Raw genomic sequence first — 19359 nt, 5'->3', positions numbered from 1 at the left:
TAATGAAGTTAAAAAAGTTCAAGTTCAAGGTAATGTAATCAGCTGATTGTGGAGTTGCACACACACACGCCCCCTGCCTACTGCTGAAGGTCCAAAATTACATGTCCCCACTTCTATGTATATGTACAGTTCCATTTTTCATCTGTAGTTTCTTTATTGTTAGCTGTAAAATGAGTTCATTCGCACGATTAGGTCGAGCGATGATAACCGGGCCTCCTGGATCTGGTAAAGGAACGATTTCTCAAAGAATTATCAAAGATTTCGATGTTTTTCATTTGTCGAGTGGGGACATGCTTCGCCACCAGCTCAACAGTACAGGTTAGTCCATTTTGGTGTAAGCAGATTTAGTGATTTCACGAGAAATGGTATACGTTATAGTGTCACCCGATCTTAATATAGGCCTAAGACGCTTTGGCGATCATTCGATTTTTGTGATCGTATCGTGAACGTTCCTAAATAAAAATGAAAATGGTTTTAAATCGATACATGCCCAAAACCCGGCGACATGGAATAATTGCTGCTCTATCAACATCCGAATGCCGTTACTAAGAAATGATGTCGTTGAATCGCTCCCAGAGCGAATTGGCCAACCTAAAATACATATTGTGATATACGCCTATATTGCAAAGATCGGATGCTCGTTAAGTCTTTGGCTTAAATAATCGCGACTTGCATCATTTTATTTAGATGTCTTCTTATTTTTTTACAGTTACGGGTAGGGAAGCTAAAAAGTACATCGAAAAGGGTCATCTCGTGCCGGATGAAATTATGATCGATATGATTTTGGCAGAAATTGTCAGCAAACGGAAAAAGAGTTGGTTACTCGATGGTATGTTAGTCTAACCAAGCTTCATTCGATTCTTAAAAAAGTTTGTCTCTAATAGATTTCACATCTTCATTGATCAGTTCATGTTACATGATTGCATGTTTAACAACTCTTTCAGTACGTCAACACCACAGTGCGGTGTATAAATCAGTAGACTTTTCTTGTTTGCTGTATCACGTGTTGATATTATTAATAATTAGTGTTAGACTCGATTGAAAGATGGCAGCACCTATCAAACAGTTTAATGTCAATAACTATCGATTCACCGCAATTACCGTCAAACAACTCACCGAGGTGGAATTTCAAAAGATTTTCAAATCATCCAAGCACTTTCGGGTATAAATTAGTCAGCACTCAAAGGGTTAAATTTTGTCGCAGATGCACGGATCAAAGGCACCCAAGTTGTTTCTCATCACTGCCCGCATCTGAATTTTCTCGTCAAAAATTGTAATTGAAAACGAAATCGCCCGCTCGCATCAGGATTGTAAAGTGGCATATAAAAATTGATCTTAAGAACAAAACCCACACGCCCGGTCGTGCTAAGATATTCTTGCGCAAGTTTTTACATTTTCAATAAAAGTATTTCGTTCCGCTCGCAAGATCTTTGCTACAGATCTCTGCTCGCAGGCTTGATTGTCCTATGTGCAAGCGGAAATTTGAACCAATGCCTCTCCGTTGGATATTGTTGGGCCTCAAACCCTCTCTGTGGTTGCAAATTCTTGAATGGTAAATCTAATTTCATAGATTAAAGTCGAAGTAATGTGTCCGTTAGGTCTTATTGAGTTAATTGATATTGTTTCAGTTTCTGCATCCCTTTGGGTTCATAAAAACATGGAAGTCTTTTTAGCAGACAGTGTTGACAACCGAAGAAATATTTTTTTTAATTTATGATAATTCTTGAAATTGTAAAAAAAATTTGTTACCTCATCTTAGTCAACTGGCTTGCCGTGATGAGAAACAAGATATCTTATTCAATCAGTGGCATTTCTCTGTTGCCCAGTGTGTGTGGTTACGGTGATTATCTCTAATTTTCCATCAAGTTTACAAGAGCTGGTTGTAAGAACATAACTTGTTCAAACAGGCTTGAATTCCACAAAAGTCGTGCTCCCAGAATCCCTCCTAAATCATGTCTCCAGAGCTTCTTATCTAAAACTTGGGGAGACCCTCAGACCTACCACCGCAGCATCACAGCTGCCTTATCCTGCCTTCGGCGCTCCCTAGCCAACCACTTGTCAGACAGTTCTGATCTGGACGAATAAGAAACTGCAAGAAATTATTATTTTTTTCTTTTTCTCCCTCCTACTCACGTAAAAGTGTACACCGCCTCTGAATAAAGAAAAAGTGTTTTTTTGAAAATTTTTCCCTTTACCCCACCAAAGATTTCCTCCAAAAATCCCGAAATCCAAAAAATAGAAAAAAGCGTCTAAATGAGGCTACTGTAGTTTGCTGTAAAAATAGTGGCCCCTTTTCCGAAAAGCTGACTTAAAATTGTTGAATTTAATTCTAGAGTTCATAAAGTGTGAGCTTAGCATTTTATATCAAATCCCCATTGTTACATTTTGCCTTTTGCTTATTTTGTCTTCAAATAGGATTTCCGAGAACCGTTATACAAGCTGAAGCATTAGCTCTGGCGGAACCTGTCGATGTGGTATTGAATCTGGATATACCATTTGATACGATAGTAGACCGAATCAAAGGGCGTTGGATCCATGAAACGAGCGGAAGAATTTATCACACCGAATTCAAACCACCAAAAAAATCAGTATGTTCAATCCAACGTTCATGTACAATGTTATTATTAATTATATTAATTATATTGTAATTATATTGAAACAAAATGTCATAAGGGGACTTTGTGTAAAAAAGAGCACAATTTTTTCATTTGGGAAAAAGGATGTTTTACCTATCAAAAGACGACATAAGCAGAATGTTCTTAATTAATTTGACCAAAAAATATGTCAATATGACAGCGGAAAGAAAATAAGAATAACATTTTTTTCAAATGCCTAGAATCGGAAAAATTCTGCGGCGGTTCCGTAATCCAACTGATAATAAAAAAACGGCCCAACTCTGCTGCACTGCCTTTGCTTATGAAGCTCTCCCCAACATGAAAAATTGGAGTCATTCTGAGCACAGGAGCCATCGACTAACTGCAGTACGTTAATGGCATTACAGTCAACCCCGCATAAGTCGTCATCGAATTAGTCGTATCATCACATATCTCTTAAAATCAATTTGGTCCCGATTTTCTTCTTTAAACCTTATGAAATTATGCTTATAACTCGTACTTCATAAGTAACATTTTCACGTAAGTCGTATCAATTTTAGAAGCCAAATCTTCTGATTCCATTCAAAATACAACGTAGCCCGATATGCCGGCAGCAGATAAAAAATACGCTTCAATATTGTCAGTGTAAGTGTTCAGACAGTTACAATGTAACTTTCTTGTGACGTTGTCTGCATGGTGCACGTGACAGCTTTAATTGGTTGATTGAGCGATATAGGATCTGCTCATGATACAACCAGGAACATGACGAAGGAATCTTAGCGTCGTATATATCGTATTTTGACGGGTTATTCGCGGAATTCGTATGAAAGCACGACTTACAGATAACTCATAAAAATACGACTTACACGTAACTCGTACATCACGTAAGTCGTAGTAAAATTGTCAGTCCCAAGGACTACGACTTATGCAGGGCTGACTAGTTCTATAGCTATTTTACATTTATTAGTTATTTATTAGTTATATAGCGATAGGCCTTTATCCGTATAGATTGATACATCCCGTTGTACTTTCAATGATGCATTCTTTACATTTTCAAGGGTCTAGATGATGTGACCGGTGAACAACTTACACAGCGTGAAGATGACAAACCGGAAACAGTATTCGCTCGCCTTGAACAATACAAAATGATGACTGAACCTGTATTAAATTATTATAGGTTAGTAGAAATCAGTTTGTAGCTTTTATGAAAATTTGTTGACATGCTGTTTTGAATTTGAGAATGATTGCATGGTTTGTTACTGATCTCTTGGACAATTTGCAGAGTTATTGACGATACCCTAATGTTATTTTGCGAAAGTTTTCAATGAATTCGATTTTTAACGCTGAGAAAATGATTATTCTGAATAATTCTAGGGAGGGAGGTGGTTAAATGGACATTTTTTGTACGTACTTCAATCATGTATCTGAATGCTGCCATAGGTTAATTCAACTAGACCAGCTATTGCCTAATGATTTAACATGCAGGGCAAGGGCCGAGTTGCGCTGGTGAAACTAGATCCAAGAATCGTCTAAACCATGACTAGTTGCAACTGGCACCTGGATAAAAGTTTGAGTCAGGCCCGGGTGAATTAGATCAAAATCTAGTTCAAGTTAGGTTTATTTAGGTTAGTTTCAGTATACATACATTTCAACTCATATCAAGTAGCCTACATACCGGCTGTACATTTTTCTATTTCAGGAAACAAAAGAAAGTTATCGATTTTAAAGGAAAGTATACAAATGAGATTTGGCCGCATGTGCACGCGAGATTGGGAGAGTATATCCCTCATCAGGGTTACACTCAATACGACTAAGTAGAGTGGCTATGGAGTATGAATATTGAAGTACTAAGGCAAAGAGATTGATGACTTCAAACAACGGGAGTAGCGTTATAAGTTGTAGAGATTTATTTGATGTAAATCATTCCACATCTTACTGTTGTTTGGGAGTGTTACAAAATGCTCTATGATTCTACTAGGCTGTTTTCATTGATTTTATAGAGTTTATGAAAATGAATATGAATATGAATTTTACAGCCCTGATTGCCTCCCTCGGATTCAGTGGCGTTGGAACCGTAGCGACTTGATTGACATGTTTGTTTCATTGTATACTATGTTTTTGACGAAATTGAAGTAAATTCGCCACAGCAATAATAAAACCTGTCAAAAATCGGCAATGGGCCGTGCCAATCAAAAATTGCTTCGATGCGCCTGGGAATATCGCGTTCCCCGGAGAAAATACGGTATTAAAGATTTTTAGTTAAATCATGTGCCGATGACCTATTTTCACCTTAACTTCCCCGGGATTAGCCTGCCTCGAAATTCAACCTGTGAGATTCGAGGCAAGCACTGTCTGTACTAGTAGAATAGCCAGTCACTCTCCGGCGTGGAGAATCGATTATATGATAAAAATCCACTGATTATTTTGATAATGATAAATCTTGCTTTTAATTTAAATTTTTGAATTTGTACATAGCAGGTTTTTTCATATAATGGATTCTACTGTATTAATGATTGATAGGCACATCTGTATCTTGAATGTGAAGTTAGTTTGGCTAGCTACTGTATTATCATTACAGGTATATGAACCTAGAAACCATGACATACAGGTATATGGAAATTGTGATATTTATTAACAACTATCGTTGACAGTATGCTCTGGACATATAAGAATGTCAGATGAAGTTCAGAAAATGTTTTCAGCTTCCCTGATTCTCACCTCATTTGCCAGTGAAATGTTTATGATATGTCCACTATTGAGAAAAAACAGAGCCAACTGCGGTTGCAATATTGAAAAAGGCATTTAATAATTAGATTATCCGTTCATTATATATAAGAAATTTGTAGTAGTTAAAAAGAAAATTGTTATGTACCGGTACTTAAGAAATTGTCTATTTTCTTCCAATATTTCGATGCATCTAATACTGTTGTATCGTATCAATTATTTTTTGTTTTTACTGCCAATTTAATGTTGATTTTAACATGTCTGAATGAATATGTTATTATACAGTATTACAAATAGTGGTCTTAGATACCCATTTGGATTTATGAACGTGTATGGATGAATTACATATCTACTGAATAAGTAGACTTTGGTTTTATTGTTTGACAGGAAAATGGTGTAGCGAGATCTATTTGAATCATAAAGATGTTTGATTCCACCTGCAAAGATAACTCGTATTCCTATTTCTGCTGCCACTTACAAGTATAATACTATAGTGAGTTATCTCCTAGATGATTATAATTTTTTCTCCTCTGTGGGAATAACATATCGGTAAGTCCCACAGTTAGTCCAGAAAAATAAAGAAATTCTGTTGGAAGTGAATAAGTTGTGCAATATTTCAGCTATTATCTATTAGCCATTAGCCATCATCAGGCATGTATGCCTAGTGATAGAACATATTCACTTCCAACAGAATTTCTGATGTTTTTTGTAGGGTTTTCTCCTAGTGTCTTGTGTCCCAGGACTGAAGCTAAAGAGTGTTAGAAATAACAACTGAAGGCTCGAACTGCAATCTAAAACTGAATTTATATTTTTAAATCTTCTACCCTAAAACATATTTACAGCTATATGACTGATCTTTTAGGGCCATTAAACTTCAGTATCAATGGTCCTAAATCTGGACCGAATTAGTGCGTTCTGAGAACCAGTGTACAATGAAGGGTCATTGGAATTAGCGAAAATTCTTTTCTAGACTTAAGACGAGAATAAAATGATCACCATGTCATGATATTTACCGTACTGCTGAATGAAGAATTTTAAAACTGATCAGAATTCTAATATGCATTGCATTATAATTATTGCTATATGCCTGTGCTTTTTCATGTCGCCTTTGACTAAATGCTTTTTATGACTAATTGATATAGATGTCTATATTTTACTGAAATCATAAATTGTAAAAGTATCAGTATTAACTTATTATCAGTAGAAATTTAGAATAGGTGCCTTTGAAAATCGGTATATTGTTGTTATAAGATATACAGATATATGCATTTTTGATTATATTTCTTACATATATATTGGATATCTGAAGTAATTTTAGAGACTTTACTTACTTTACTACTCATAGATGAATTAGTGGTACTGGTATTTGAATGTTCAAATAAAATCTGTCCTAGTTATTTCTTTTGATTATTCTATATCGTTTTCAAATTGGTTTACTGACCATTTTGGAGATAATTATTTAAACCTAAATTAGGTTTCAAATGTTTTAGTACCTTGTACTGGTATGTGAATTAGCTGTGCTGTACTTAAGAATGATTTTGGTTCTTGATAATTATGTAAGGTGCTCAGTTATGTGTCCAAGATTGCCACTATCTTTGAAAACCACACTTTTTAAGATGACTCACTTATTGGATGCTGTTTTAATCTTTTAATCGGTGGTAAATTTTCCAGATCATTTCATATACCCGGTAGTTAACTTGATTGGTGCTTTGTTGTTGATTGTGTTCATTGAATAACGTCTCTCGATTTATATGCTTATATTGCTTTCTTAATATTTACATAATCAGTGTTGATACTCTACATTTTTTAAATAGACAAGTTTCAATTGATTTGTATGATGTACATGTAATTTGCTCAAGTGAAATCAAAATTATATATATATATATATATATATATATATATATATATATATATATATATATATATATATATATATATATATATATATATATATATATATTATATTGAACAGTTCTTGTGTGAGTTGGTCAGTCATTTATTTGGACAATAAAGCCCATTTATGCAGATATCGTTCGAGTAATCAATTGCCATGATTGAATATTTGATGTAACTTTTTTAGTAAGGAAAGGAATAGCAATGCATTTGTTCTGAAATCTGGAGATAAAACAATTAAAAGAGTTGTTTGTTTTCCTCATCCACTCCAAATAACCCAGAAATGAAAAACAAAATTACAGGTCTATTATGAACCTAAATTAATTTATACCAACAATTTATTATAAATTTCAGCAACGAAAATTAAATATAAAATACACAACAATTACATGTACAAACCGATCGATACATTTCTACCACATACTAATTCAAGTGTTCATGAAATATACATGTACTTAATTATCAAACTAAAATGTTATACAGTAAACTACGGATATAACCCACCACTCTCAAACTGGATAATATATGATACATCCATCCATGATCAGAGTTATATTAGGTTAAACACGATACGATCATGTGTCTAAAGACTACCAGTATTCAGGGAGGGGACGGTAAAGCCAAGATCTGCTGTTAGATTCCCGGTGCAGGACCTTATCCATCAGACTGTCTACGTTTTAGGATCCTGCTGGGATGTTTAAGCAATTGTTCCGAGATGACCAGGTTTTGGACGCAGAGGGTAAATGCAACAATATACCAGCTAGAAATTTGTTCCCACAAATGACTGATTGGTACATTATACACAGCATATTTCCAACCTAACCGGACAGAGTTATGCGATATAAATGTGCACATTATAAAAGAAAATTGCTTTGAATAGTGAAGCGTAAAATAACAGCATTTCAGTGGCAGACACTAGAAAACTCAGTAGATATATCATTAGAAGACAGTCATAATGAACACTTGTATAACTGTCAGCAATAAATTTACATGTCAGCATGATGATATTTTAGCTTTAGGTATGGTATTTAAAAAAAGTACACAAAATTTATACCTAGGCAATCAAGATTTTATTCTCGTGCAATAGTAAAAGTTGTTGAAAAAGAGTTCAGCTACTAGAGATTTTGCAGAGGTGTGCATTATTCAGTAAAGATGGGATGAATGAATTTTCAGTACTTAAGCCAATAGTGATGCATACTGTTGAAGAATTTACTGGTTTCAAAGAGGACTCAACTAATAGAACAGTAGCGCCTGAAGTACTTAGATAGTTGTAACATAGTCTGGCCACCACGGTCTGTTTGATATTTATATGATGAATCAGTTACACCTCTATTATGTGATGACATATCCATAGTTTACCGTATCTTATGTTCGCAGTATTCTCTAATTTCATCGCCATTCGATCTCATAGAAATACGAAATCTTCCGAAGAAACTGATTGTTTTCTCATTTTGCCATCGCTGTCTCGGTGTTGAATGCGCAGATAACGTTCCTCCTCCTGACAGATATGATCTAATCCAGTGTGCTCGTTGTGACCGTCGACGAATATGAACATCGGATATTGTGACTTCTGCATTGGAGGACAAATCAACTAGAATAAAGAGAAAACATTTATTATGATCACTACCATAAACATCATAGCCTATTTGTAACCACAGTATAATTTCCATTCTCATCGAAATCCTATGCGAGGGTTAGTGCCTAATAACCTTGAATACTAGGATACCGGAAGAATTTCCTTACATGATAAGGGAGTTCAATTTATTCATTCCACTAACATTAATATATTTCTTCATCTTCGTGAGTACTTCAATAGTGCAAGTTTACCACTGAATTAATCCTGATGCCCAAATGTTCAGACGAGCACTAAGGTAATAGTGATTATCAGCCATTGAAAAAGTGCTATCCGAGTCTTATAACCGGAATACCGGCAGTACTGTGCATCATAAAGGTGTGCCAATCCTCATACGCTCTTTGTTGCTTAGAGGGGCGACGTGCAGCCCTCATCCGATACAATACTGGAGCACCCGAACCACCCCGGTCACCCTTGCCAGTGCCTTATCAGTCCCGCATTACAAATCCCACTGGTGCTACCCCATATATTATGCAGTCGCGGCTCTGTCTGAGAGGATATTAGCAAGTTTACAAGTGGTCAGAATACATAACGGTAGTTTTTTCAAAGGCAAGCCCCCCAACTTGAATATCTATCTACAGTCAGCCCAATGTGTGCCTTGTTCCAACGCCCCTAGAATAGTTAGTTGAGGTTTGTTAAACTTCGAAAGCTCTGTCAATATATGAACATATAACAATGCTGGCTTTTTGAAGGCCAATTAAATGCATGAATATTCGAAGAAAATATTTGCTGTGAAAATAGCGGGTTGCAGATACTTGATGTTTCAGGAAGAAATAATTATCTTCAACTATTCACAACACATACCTCTTTCGTTTGCTCAACAAAGTTGAAAAAGTCCTCTTTCTTTTTGCAATAGAATCCAATAGTACAACTAGGATCCATACGGCTGATTGACATCTTTCGTGGAGAAAGACAATGGAATGTCTGAGAAAAGAACAAGAAACACAACATTGTAATAGCCGTAAGATTTGACAAACAGCTCACTGATATAATTGGTACCGAGTATCCACCACCCAATTGATTCAATAGGTGAAACATAATTACGTTTAAGGGAAAATCCCGCGCTTTCATATCAACAACATCTTGGCAGTAATGCGGATCCAAGTGAATCAGTTTATCATCTGTAGATAAAGTAAATAAAGAATATTATCATATATATTCATGTCCCACAATTACACGTAATCATTATCACATTTCATTAGTCATGAATGTCATCATTGAAACATGATGAAGCGAGATACATAAGCTGGATTCGCATTCTATCTCACCTCGGATGCAAAGCGAGTATATACATAACAGTTTTTGTTCACACACTGCTAAAGATTTTAAGTGCTTAAGTGCTCAGCAGTAAAAATTATATTGTTCGTTTTTCCTGAATGCTATTGCTTGCTAGATATGATCCCTTACACCACACAAATGAAGCCTCAAAGGTCAGTTTTATGGACTGGTTTAAACTTTTAACCTAGGTGTTAATTCAATTGAACTAACCAATACAGTAAATTTTAGCTTGGGAGTCCTTAGTGGTTTGGTACCAGTATCACCCTTTGCTGTGACAGTGCCTTTTTCAACTTAAGCCCGTTAAATCAGCCAGTGCAAGATATTAACTTCAAAAAGATTACCTTGAAAACCAACAAAATACAAGGAGTGTTTCGGTCGTCCACCAATGATACCGAGGCAATTGTCTTGAGCAAACAGACTTTGCACACAAGGCATATAAATCGCGTTCAGTTTATCACCACCCAACCGGATAGGGATCAGCATAATGACAGGTCTCCAGTAGTCGTCTGCTACAGTAGCGGTTTCTGTTTCATCAGTTGCATCATTTTTTGTTGATGAGCTCCTAGGACGAGTTGTACACAAATCCACAACATCTTGAATGTAAACTGTCAATGGATACAACGCAATGTGAAAATCTATATTTCTCCATATTGGGACAATCACCAAAGTAAATTTCGTTTTCATTTATTTATTGGAAATGAATTTGAGTAATTGGCTGTATAACTAATCCATTCAAACATAAATTCATGAAATGGTTAATCAAGCTCATGACATCAGAAATCCTCTACAGGCCTACTACGCACTATACTAACTAGGGGTCCAGGGACACCATGCCCACTTGGGAAGTGGTTCCAAATGCTCAACAATCTAACAATTTAAATATTCAACGCCCCTGGTGACCATATACAAAAACCAATGACCTTGAAACTAACCACAATCATAGAACATGTCAGCAGCTACGATTTTGTAATTGATTGTGATAACAAAATATGCCTCGTTACCAATTTAATATGGAAATACTAAGTTATTCAACGCCCCCTGGTGACCATATTCCAAACCCAATGACCTTGAAACTCACCACAATCATAGAACATATCACGAACTATAACTTTGTAATTGATCATGGTAACAAAATATGCCTAGGTACCAATATAATAAGGAAATACTAAGTTATTCTACGCCCCCTGGTGACCATATAGAATAACTAATGGCCTTAAAACTTGCCACAACCATAGATGATGTCATGAGCTACAACTTTGCAATTGATTGTGGTTACAAAATATGCATTGATACGAATATAATATAGAAATACTAAGATATTGTATTATTCAACACCCCCTGGTGGCCATATACAAAAACCAATGACCTTGAAACTCACCACAATCATAGAAAACGTTATGCGCTACAAGTTTCTAATTGATTGTGGTAACAAAATACGCTTAGGTATCAATATAATGTGGAAAGACTTTTTCCCACCTACGAATGAGTACTGATGATACCAAGATGGCCGCCAATTGCGTCATAATTGGCTGATCAAATATACCGGTCTCAGGTATAAAACATCCCTTTTCAAAGAATACCCATCACAAATTGCAATGAGAAATGGCAAACCAGTAGGGAGCTACAGGACTCAGAATTCAGGCCAAAATTGACATTTTTGGGCACTAAAAAAGGTCATAAGACGGTCATCTTGAGTCCGATCAACCCAATTTTTTTTAGGCTGATGGGCCCTGGGGGGATTCACATACATCCGAAAGATCAAGGTAATTGATCAAAGCGTCTTAAAAATTTCCCTCAAAAAGTTCAAAAATATGTAAAAAGTGTTGATCTTGGCGAACAACAATGGCTGCCAGTCGGCCATCTTGATTCAGACGGGCCAGTTTTTGGGCTGAAGATGTGTCAAGGGTAGATACATGTGTAACCCAAATATCAAGACATTACATTGAAGCGTCTTCAAAACTTCCCAAAATAACTGGATTCAGTCTACGTACGACGGACGAAAAGTGAACGCAATAGCCCGCTGGGACTAAAGTCCCAAATGGGCTAAAAATGGCTCTGTAACTTTATAGGCCTAGGTCCATAGAACATTCATACCAAATTTGGAATTGATCTGATCAAAACTGTAGGACTAGTAGCGATTTGAAGAAAATAGAGATACCTTTCGATTTTTAAAAAAGGTTTTTCTTTTTACCTGTACAGTCATACGCCACGTAAACACACATTTCTAAAAGAGGATTCAATTCGTATGCGTGATCCATCGCTTCCCTGAAATCGAATGAAAAAATGAAACATTTTTGAAGCGATTTCTACCAGAAAACTTGACAACTGGGTAACCAATTTTTTAGGGGAGATTTCTTAGGTATGCATGTACCGGTAGGTACTCATACAAAATATCTTAGATCATCAGGGATCATTCATTTATTACGTACCCATACATTAATACATTAAGCATTACAGTACGCAATTGCACTGACCCCTCCCTCCCCTAATGCGTACGTAATAAATGTATGATCCCACAGCAAAAACAGAAAAGGTTTACACAAATGACTTTGACATTAAAAACAAACAAATAGTGAATGCAATTACACCTAGGCGAGAGGTATGACTTTCCACTGATTCTTATAAGATCTTCATCTTCTACCAATGCATTATTCCTAATGAATGTATTTTTTATAGAACAAGACAATACTTATTAGGTGAAGACTCTAGCTTTCAGCACCCATTATTCAGTACACATAGGCTACAAGCCTGGGCTATATACTATCATGCGATAGCATACCAAGCAGGCTAGAAAAACTGGGGCAGTTTGCTCAAAAGTTGATTAAAGTTAACCATCAAATACGTACCATGGTACGATGCAGTTTTGATTGTCATGGTATGTCAGTTACTGGGTATAACCTTGTTGATTTTAACTTAACCTAAAACTGGGGCAGGTTTTTTAAAGGCTGGTTTACGTTAACCAGGAGATATTCCCTAGTGACAATTATAGATTGCGTCATTACTATGGTATTTATTCACTGGATAACTCAAACCAACTTTTGAGCAACTGTTTGACCACTGGACTGTAATCTTATTATCTCATAGGCGTATCCAACATACCTCATGATATGTGCAACCGATGCAGGGCCATACCAATCTCCTGGTTTTTTATCAAGACACGTTTCTCCGAACTTGACTAGACGATGCACTGAGAATGGATTCTGATTACTGGGCAGGTCGCCGAACCAGCGGATTATCTGACGGTGTAGCGCTCGATGGTGGACATCTTGAAATGAATACCATCTCCAATCTAGAAAAATCAGACATTTTCTTAATTTTTCATAATACCTTATACTAAACAAATAACCATACACTATCATTCTTTATCATCATTTAGGAAGCAACAGATCTATTGATAACTTGCATTTGTCACAAATATTCTGGTTGTGTCGGTTTTTCATGCATAAATCAGAGTTCAAGCAATGTAAAAGGGCACACCAAAATAGACTGCTACCCACAATACAAATTCATCACTAAGAGGAAGAGATGATCAAAAATAAGAATAGTTAACAATGTTGCATGCAAGTTGTTTATTAGGCTGGATGGACCAAAACCAAAATTAGTACTAGATTTAAGCCACATTCACAATTCATAGAATGGAAAAGTGTTCACAATAGCAAAACCTCTGTTTCTTTTTAATACGGTCCAATTTAAACTGAGCATTAAGACCAATCCAAGGGCATTCTAAATTTTAGAATGGACCCTTTCTCTGTGTGAAAAGAGACATTGCATTAATTGCTGTCAATCACAGTATTGTGTCTAGCTGGACCACTGATAATAGCTGATCTAAAACATCTATGAACGTACAGCATTGATTTGGTCTCTTCTAAATTGGTCCGCTCTAGGTAGGACTACAGGCCAAATTAGGAAAGGAATAACTAGTAATAGTGTGAATGCGGCTATTATTATTTTACCTCTTCCTAAAAAATGCAAGATAAGGGCCTGAGCGAGCATCATTTGTCCACTACGTAGCATGCAGCCCCAGCCACAATCAGTCGTTAGAGTCGAACCCGTAAGCTGTGGGAATTCACGACGATATGTGAACCATAAACGACTACTGAAATCTTGTCTGAACTGTTCTAAACTTGAAACTCTGTGGTCATTTGATTGAGACTCTGAAATTGAATAATCAATCATGCTTCACTTCGAAATCACAAATTCTAATGATTCAGAAATATGATGGCTTACCGTCAATTTTCCGGTGATAACACCGGCCTAACAGAAATAACGGGGCGTTTTCATTGAAGTTTGTTTTCAACTTGACAGTCCAACCTACAATTTGAAGATAGTAAGGTTTAAAGAAAGGTAACATTACCAACTATTTCCGTCATAATAGTGTAATATCTGGCCGCTGCACAGACTGCCATTGATTTGTTTTCAATTGTTGCGGACCTTGTAACATAGCAACAATGGTCCCTTATTTTCAAATTAGAGTGATTGTTTTTTAAGTCACATTTTAGATAAAAAATGTGACTTGAAAATATTCACCAGTGTAAAACTTTTTTATTTTTCAAGATAGACCATCACAATCAGCGAGAAACTTGTTGGAAAGGTTTTCATTCATATAAGATATGATAAACGGAATCTGCTGTCTTTGAGTAGATTATATATAATACAGCGCGAGCTATCCTCGGGCCAACTCTCAAATTTGTCTCAAGTTCGCGATTAAATGTAAATGATGAAAATTATCTTGATTTTCTCAATTTCAGCGGGGATTGGTAAAAAATATCTTATATTTACAGAATCTATAAGCACTTTAACTCTATCATCCTCTATTGTCTTTGAATAATACCGAAAGCATGAAATTTCATGGGTTTCTTGCAAATGTGAAAGGATTTCTGTCCCTTTTTCATAATCAAGTGTAAAAGTGTAGAATGCGTTAGATATTGTTCAAAATTAGTCCATTCGACACAGAAAGACAGCCACAACATGAATCTATCAGCACTTCGACGATTTTTTAATCAATTTTCATCTACTTTAATTTTATTCACAAGGACTATAGCATTTTCAATGACGCGGAGCCAAATTTTATTATTGCATTGGTGCACATGCGCACATAGCGATGTTCCAAAAAGTTGGTAATGGAAGGGGTACCCCGGGATTATATTTTTTGGTAAATAAATTGTAAAATTAGGCAGAAGCGTTTACTGTGCAATAAAGGATTGACTTGATCTTATTTCGAGGGCTTAACTTAAATGGCATCGGTTCACAATAAGAAAATAATTATCGATTTAAGATAGGACACTATAAGGACATCAACATTTTAGAAGTAACTAGTTGATCTATTGACTAAAGCCCATGGTTGATCTACTGTAATTGAATTTTGAGAAAAATTGCTGAAGAAGGTTCCCTAGAACTAGCAAATGACACCCTAAAACTTCGTTACAGAACGTGCAGAATTGATTTAAAAAATATTTCTTGCATAAGAGGAAAATCAAATTGCCAGTTTGTGAAATATTGTTTTTAAATTGCAACGTTTCCTCCATTTCCCACTACTTTGGGAACCACACGAAGCAACTCTTACCATATTTAACATTATTCCACATAGACAGTAACTTCGTTTTTACTTTATCTGGATTTACCAAATCATCCGAATCATCGTAACTAGAAACCTCACGTTGCGCAGAAGATGTTATCGATAGTTTCGGCTGCAATCGATTGCTAGGCGCCGGTTTTTGCGCCTGCCGGCTAGGACTCTTCATCCAATTCGTAAATGGATTCTTCGCCGTATTGTTCTCTACCTTATCATCGGTACAGTTACTTGTAGGCCTAGATTTCGATGGCGTAGCACCACTTCTCCCGCTGGAGAAGACACCTTGACTCGGATCAGTTGGTTTTGTCGCTGCCATGAACCCGGAAAACAGTCTATTCGACAGAATTTTCATCGGTGAAGTCGGCGGATTCGAATCGGTCGTCGTCGATAGCTCATTTTGATCGCTGCTCAATTCGCTCCATGATCGCAAAGAAATCGCGTCGGATATCGACGGTACTTTTTGACGGGCGGTTACAGCACCTTGATCAGTTTTATTCTGCAGCAAAGATGAAGGATAGACTAGGTGTTGATGATGATGATTCAATGACGTTTCACTCGTGGCGTTGTGGCCGTGCTGATGATTGCCATTCGACGGTATTTTCTCAGCCGAAGCGAGGTGGCTACCGCCATACCCGAGATCGTGATAACTCGGCAGGTTTACATTTATGAATCCGTCGACGGAAAGTGATGACCCGACGTCTATATGATTGAAACAAGGATCGAAAATATCATTTTCGGGAATCGTAGAACTCGATGTCATCGAAAGTCGACTCCCTGTCATTCTCCGTTCTGAACTGTTGCGGCGATGAGGCTTATAGATTGGCATGGGCACATCATGACAAGCTATAGGACTACTGCTCGTCATAGGCGACGCCGAATTTGAAGTGGACACCTCCATCTTCCTAACTATGATTTTCTCCTTTCACTCTCAACAAGAATGAATTTTCTTGATTCTGACCAACATTTCAATTTGACTTCCATTCCAGTATCACCACAAACCTGAAAAGAAAATCTTCCTGAATTAAGCTAGTTAGTGGAACTGAAATTGTCACAATTTCTTACAATTCGTTTAGGGAGTGGGTGAGACAAGACAAATTTCAAAGCAAATTTCAAAGAAAGCCTATTTTAGTTTACTTGAGCCTGACCAAGCTGTCAGCTACTTTACTTATAGTGGCCTAATTGGTTGCAAGCTTTTACAATCTGAAGGCTTCGTTGTGAAAATATCCAATCGTGAAACTAAACCAGACAGGTTAATGTTTATCTGGCATTAGGCTAGACAGCATTAATGAGCATCAGTGGGCCCAGTTGCACAGTCTTAACTTAACTACCTATGGTCAAAAATCGTAAGACTGGTGTTGAGTAGAACTGAGATTAAATTGGTCTTGAAATAGGCTCATTATAAGGTGGCCTTGATTACTCATATCTATAGGCCTACTATAAAGGGGAAACTGTTGTTTTTCATAACCAGTTTGAGTGAAATCTATTTGTTGTTTGGTCATGAAACTTGGCATGTACACGGAGGAATGGTTTCTCATGGTGAAGATAACTATTTTATGAGGATTCAGGGTCTAATTTCATTTCATTGCTTGATGAAGGGCATGTCGAGAAAGGGATAACTCCAGGCGTATGGGAGGGAGGAAACATTGCTTGAATTTTAATCAGAAAGGTCAATTGGGATTTATTAGGCTGACATTTAAGGAGCCTATCCAAATTCAGGGGGGTATACCAGACACACGAACCAGTCACTCTCAGTACTGGGTGAGCAATCTTTGTAAACAAATATTTAGTGTTAGGCATAGATCAAGGATCCAGGAATAGAGGGGCATGTCGAGAAATGGTTAGACATTCTCCAGGCTTCTGGTAGGAACATTGCTTTCAATCGGGATTTTATTAGGTTGACATTAATGCAGCTGTCAATATGCTTTCTGTACCCACCCCCCTCAGAGAATGGACAGGCTATCGCTATCCTTAAAAACTGATCGTCAAGACTTCGATATCACCAATATGCCGAGGATTTCAGGCACAAGCCATAGACAGCCTATCACTAACATCAATATCAAGGAGAGACATCGCCAGACCATCGTTCAGACTGTTATAAAGTTTGAAATGCAACCCTCAGATTATTCAATTTGGACAAATTGGATAATTATTGTGAAAATTCATATGAGATGGACATGGACAAGTTTACATTTTGTTGTGGTACTTGCAAGAGGGACAATAGAAACATAAGTTGTCAATTTGGCCAATAAAGATTTAATCATTTGGCCTCATATTGTATTATGTCCATCTGAATGAAGTTATTTCAAACACAGAAGCGCTCTTCAGCTTTCTCACTTGACTGAGGTTTATTTTGTTCGCAGTGATGAGATGATGAAAGATACCGAATGTTTCTTGTATTTATAGGATGAAGGGCAGGTGGTAAAATACCTAATTTGATACAATTGCAAACTTCACACTCATTTGCGTAACTGAATATTTTTCAGAAATCCATAGGCCTAGTACCATAGTTATCACGTTTATGTACGGTTCGAATCCTGTTCATAATTTAATTTAAAAAATATCATTGACACTATCTTAAAATCACACAGACAGATCGTCATTTCAATGGCGATATATCGACAGACATTCACCATTCTGCCCTAGTTCATAATGCTAGACATTCGACATCCAAACAACCCATCCTTACGCATGTTATCGACAGGCTTTTGCCATCCTTACAAAAACTGATCGTCAAGGCATCGACAAGGTCGACGTCTATCCTCTGAGGTGGGTACAGACAGCAGATTGATAGCTGCATAAAAGGAGCCCATAAATTTCCAACCCATCGAAGATGGATATTGTTCTAGTTGCTTAGTAAGCCTACAGTGATAACAATGAACCATAGAATAAAAATACAAATTCTATGAATGAACTACACCGGCTAGATTTGCAACACTATTACAACAATATAAAGAACATAGTGGAACAATGTTCAAATCCAAGAAATTTAACAAAATGGAGGATTTTCTCTCCTATTCAACTGAATTAAAGGAGACTTTTTAGCAATCCTTCTAATTGGTACAGAACTGGAATAATATCGGATATTCAGTTGTTGTCCGCGATTTTTGGCATTCTGTTGACATAAATGAGGTAGGCCTATGTACCCCAAAAAGAAAGCAACATATCCCAGAAAAACAGGTCTCATCAATTGATAAATAGACATTACCACAATTCTGTTCTCGCAAAATTTACCATCCATACCATGCCAATTGGCAATGCGTGTTCTTTTTAATTCAGGGTGCAACTTCACCAAGAATCTTTGTGTCTGATGTACCACAGATGGTTAGGATCATTACGGTAGAGCAACAGAGATATCTTTCTGTCTGTTGTGGTAGAGACAAGACACTACTGCTGCCGCTCGTCTGGCACTGCACTGACTGAGTACTGCACTACTGAACTGCTGGACCGGGGTGAGATGCAGGCTGGCTGTCCCGCCCTGTCTCTCTATTTTACTTGTTTCACCCTAACCAATAATGTGACAAATTTGTATGGCATAAATCGAATCCTGAACATACCTATTTTCAGAGGTTTTTGTCATTTTTTGTCGTGTTCAAGCACAAATCAGTGTTTATCAATTCATCCAGTATTTCCGGGTTCCCTTGGAATGATGCCGTCATACGGCGGGA

At 36.8% G+C, this 19359-nt stretch overlaps 2 protein-coding genes across 4 annotated transcripts; one reads left to right on the top strand and one right to left on the bottom strand.

The window, feature by feature from the left end:
* Positions 1 to 46: 46 nt before the first annotated feature.
* Positions 47 to 7177, top strand: LOC141900296 (GTP:AMP phosphotransferase AK3, mitochondrial-like). 3 transcript variants are annotated; one of them, XR_012618683.1, is made up of 6 exons: positions 47 to 318; positions 710 to 829; positions 2416 to 2588; positions 3653 to 3771; positions 4035 to 4219; positions 4294 to 4414. XR_012618683.1 is itself a non-coding variant. In XM_074787115.1 (5 exons), the coding sequence occupies exons 1-5, from the start codon at positions 102 to 104 to the stop codon at positions 4406 to 4408; spliced, it is 744 nt and encodes a 247-aa protein (XP_074643216.1). In that variant the 5' UTR covers positions 47 to 101; the 3' UTR covers positions 4409 to 7177. The 3 variants fall into 3 exon arrangements, 2 of the variants coding, with proteins under 2 accessions (XP_074643216.1, XP_074643217.1); XM_074787115.1 differs by lacking the exon at positions 4035 to 4219 and having other exon boundaries at positions 4294 to 7177; XM_074787116.1 differs by lacking the exons at positions 4035 to 4219; positions 4294 to 4414 and adding an exon at positions 3969 to 4000.
* Positions 7178 to 7547: 370 nt separating this feature from the next.
* LOC141900507 (cysteine protease ATG4C-like) lies at positions 7548 to 19327 on the bottom strand. Its single transcript, XM_074787427.1, has 10 exons — positions 19249 to 19327; positions 15686 to 16693; positions 14350 to 14433; positions 14076 to 14276; positions 13222 to 13411; positions 12314 to 12387; positions 10464 to 10727; positions 9889 to 9965; positions 9649 to 9768; positions 7548 to 8802 (listed from the first exon to the last, which is right to left on the bottom strand). Exons 2-10 carry the CDS (start codon positions 16590 to 16592, stop codon positions 8617 to 8619), a joined length of 2103 nt encoding a protein of 700 aa, XP_074643528.1. The 5' UTR covers positions 16593 to 16693; positions 19249 to 19327; the 3' UTR covers positions 7548 to 8616.
* Between the last annotated feature and the right edge of the window lie 32 nt (positions 19328 to 19359).

This window comes from Tubulanus polymorphus, chromosome 2 (genome assembly GCF_964204645.1).
Source record: "Tubulanus polymorphus chromosome 2, tnTubPoly1.2, whole genome shotgun sequence".
Taxonomy (NCBI): Eukaryota; Metazoa; Nemertea; class Palaeonemertea; order Tubulaniformes; family Tubulanidae; genus Tubulanus; species Tubulanus polymorphus.
Note: the sequence above shows the minus strand (reverse complement) of the source record. Positions and strands in the feature narration are given on the sequence as shown.

Bases quoted from the DNA above. Each gene is read 5' to 3' on its own strand.
- LOC141900507 (XM_074787427.1), bottom strand. From the start codon at position 16,592: ATGGAGGTGTCCACTTCAAATTCGGCGTCGCCTATGACGAGCAGTAGT. The intron at 14,277-14,349 runs GTAAGCCATCAT...ATTCAATTTCAG, and splicing joins TTATCACCGGAAAATTGACG to AGTCTCAATCAAATGACCAC. The intron at 8,803-9,648 runs GTATGTGTTGTG...TCTTTATTCTAG, and splicing joins TTGTTGAGCAAACGAAAGAG to TTGATTTGTCCTCCAATGCA.
- LOC141900296 (XM_074787115.1), top strand. From the start codon at position 102: ATGTCCCCACTTCTATGTATATGTACAGTTCCATTTTTCATCTGTAGT. The intron at 319-709 runs GTTAGTCCATTT...ATTTTTTTACAG, and splicing joins CCACCAGCTCAACAGTACAG to TTACGGGTAGGGAAGCTAAA. The intron at 830-2,415 runs GTATGTTAGTCT...GTCTTCAAATAG, and splicing joins AAAGAGTTGGTTACTCGATG to GATTTCCGAGAACCGTTATA.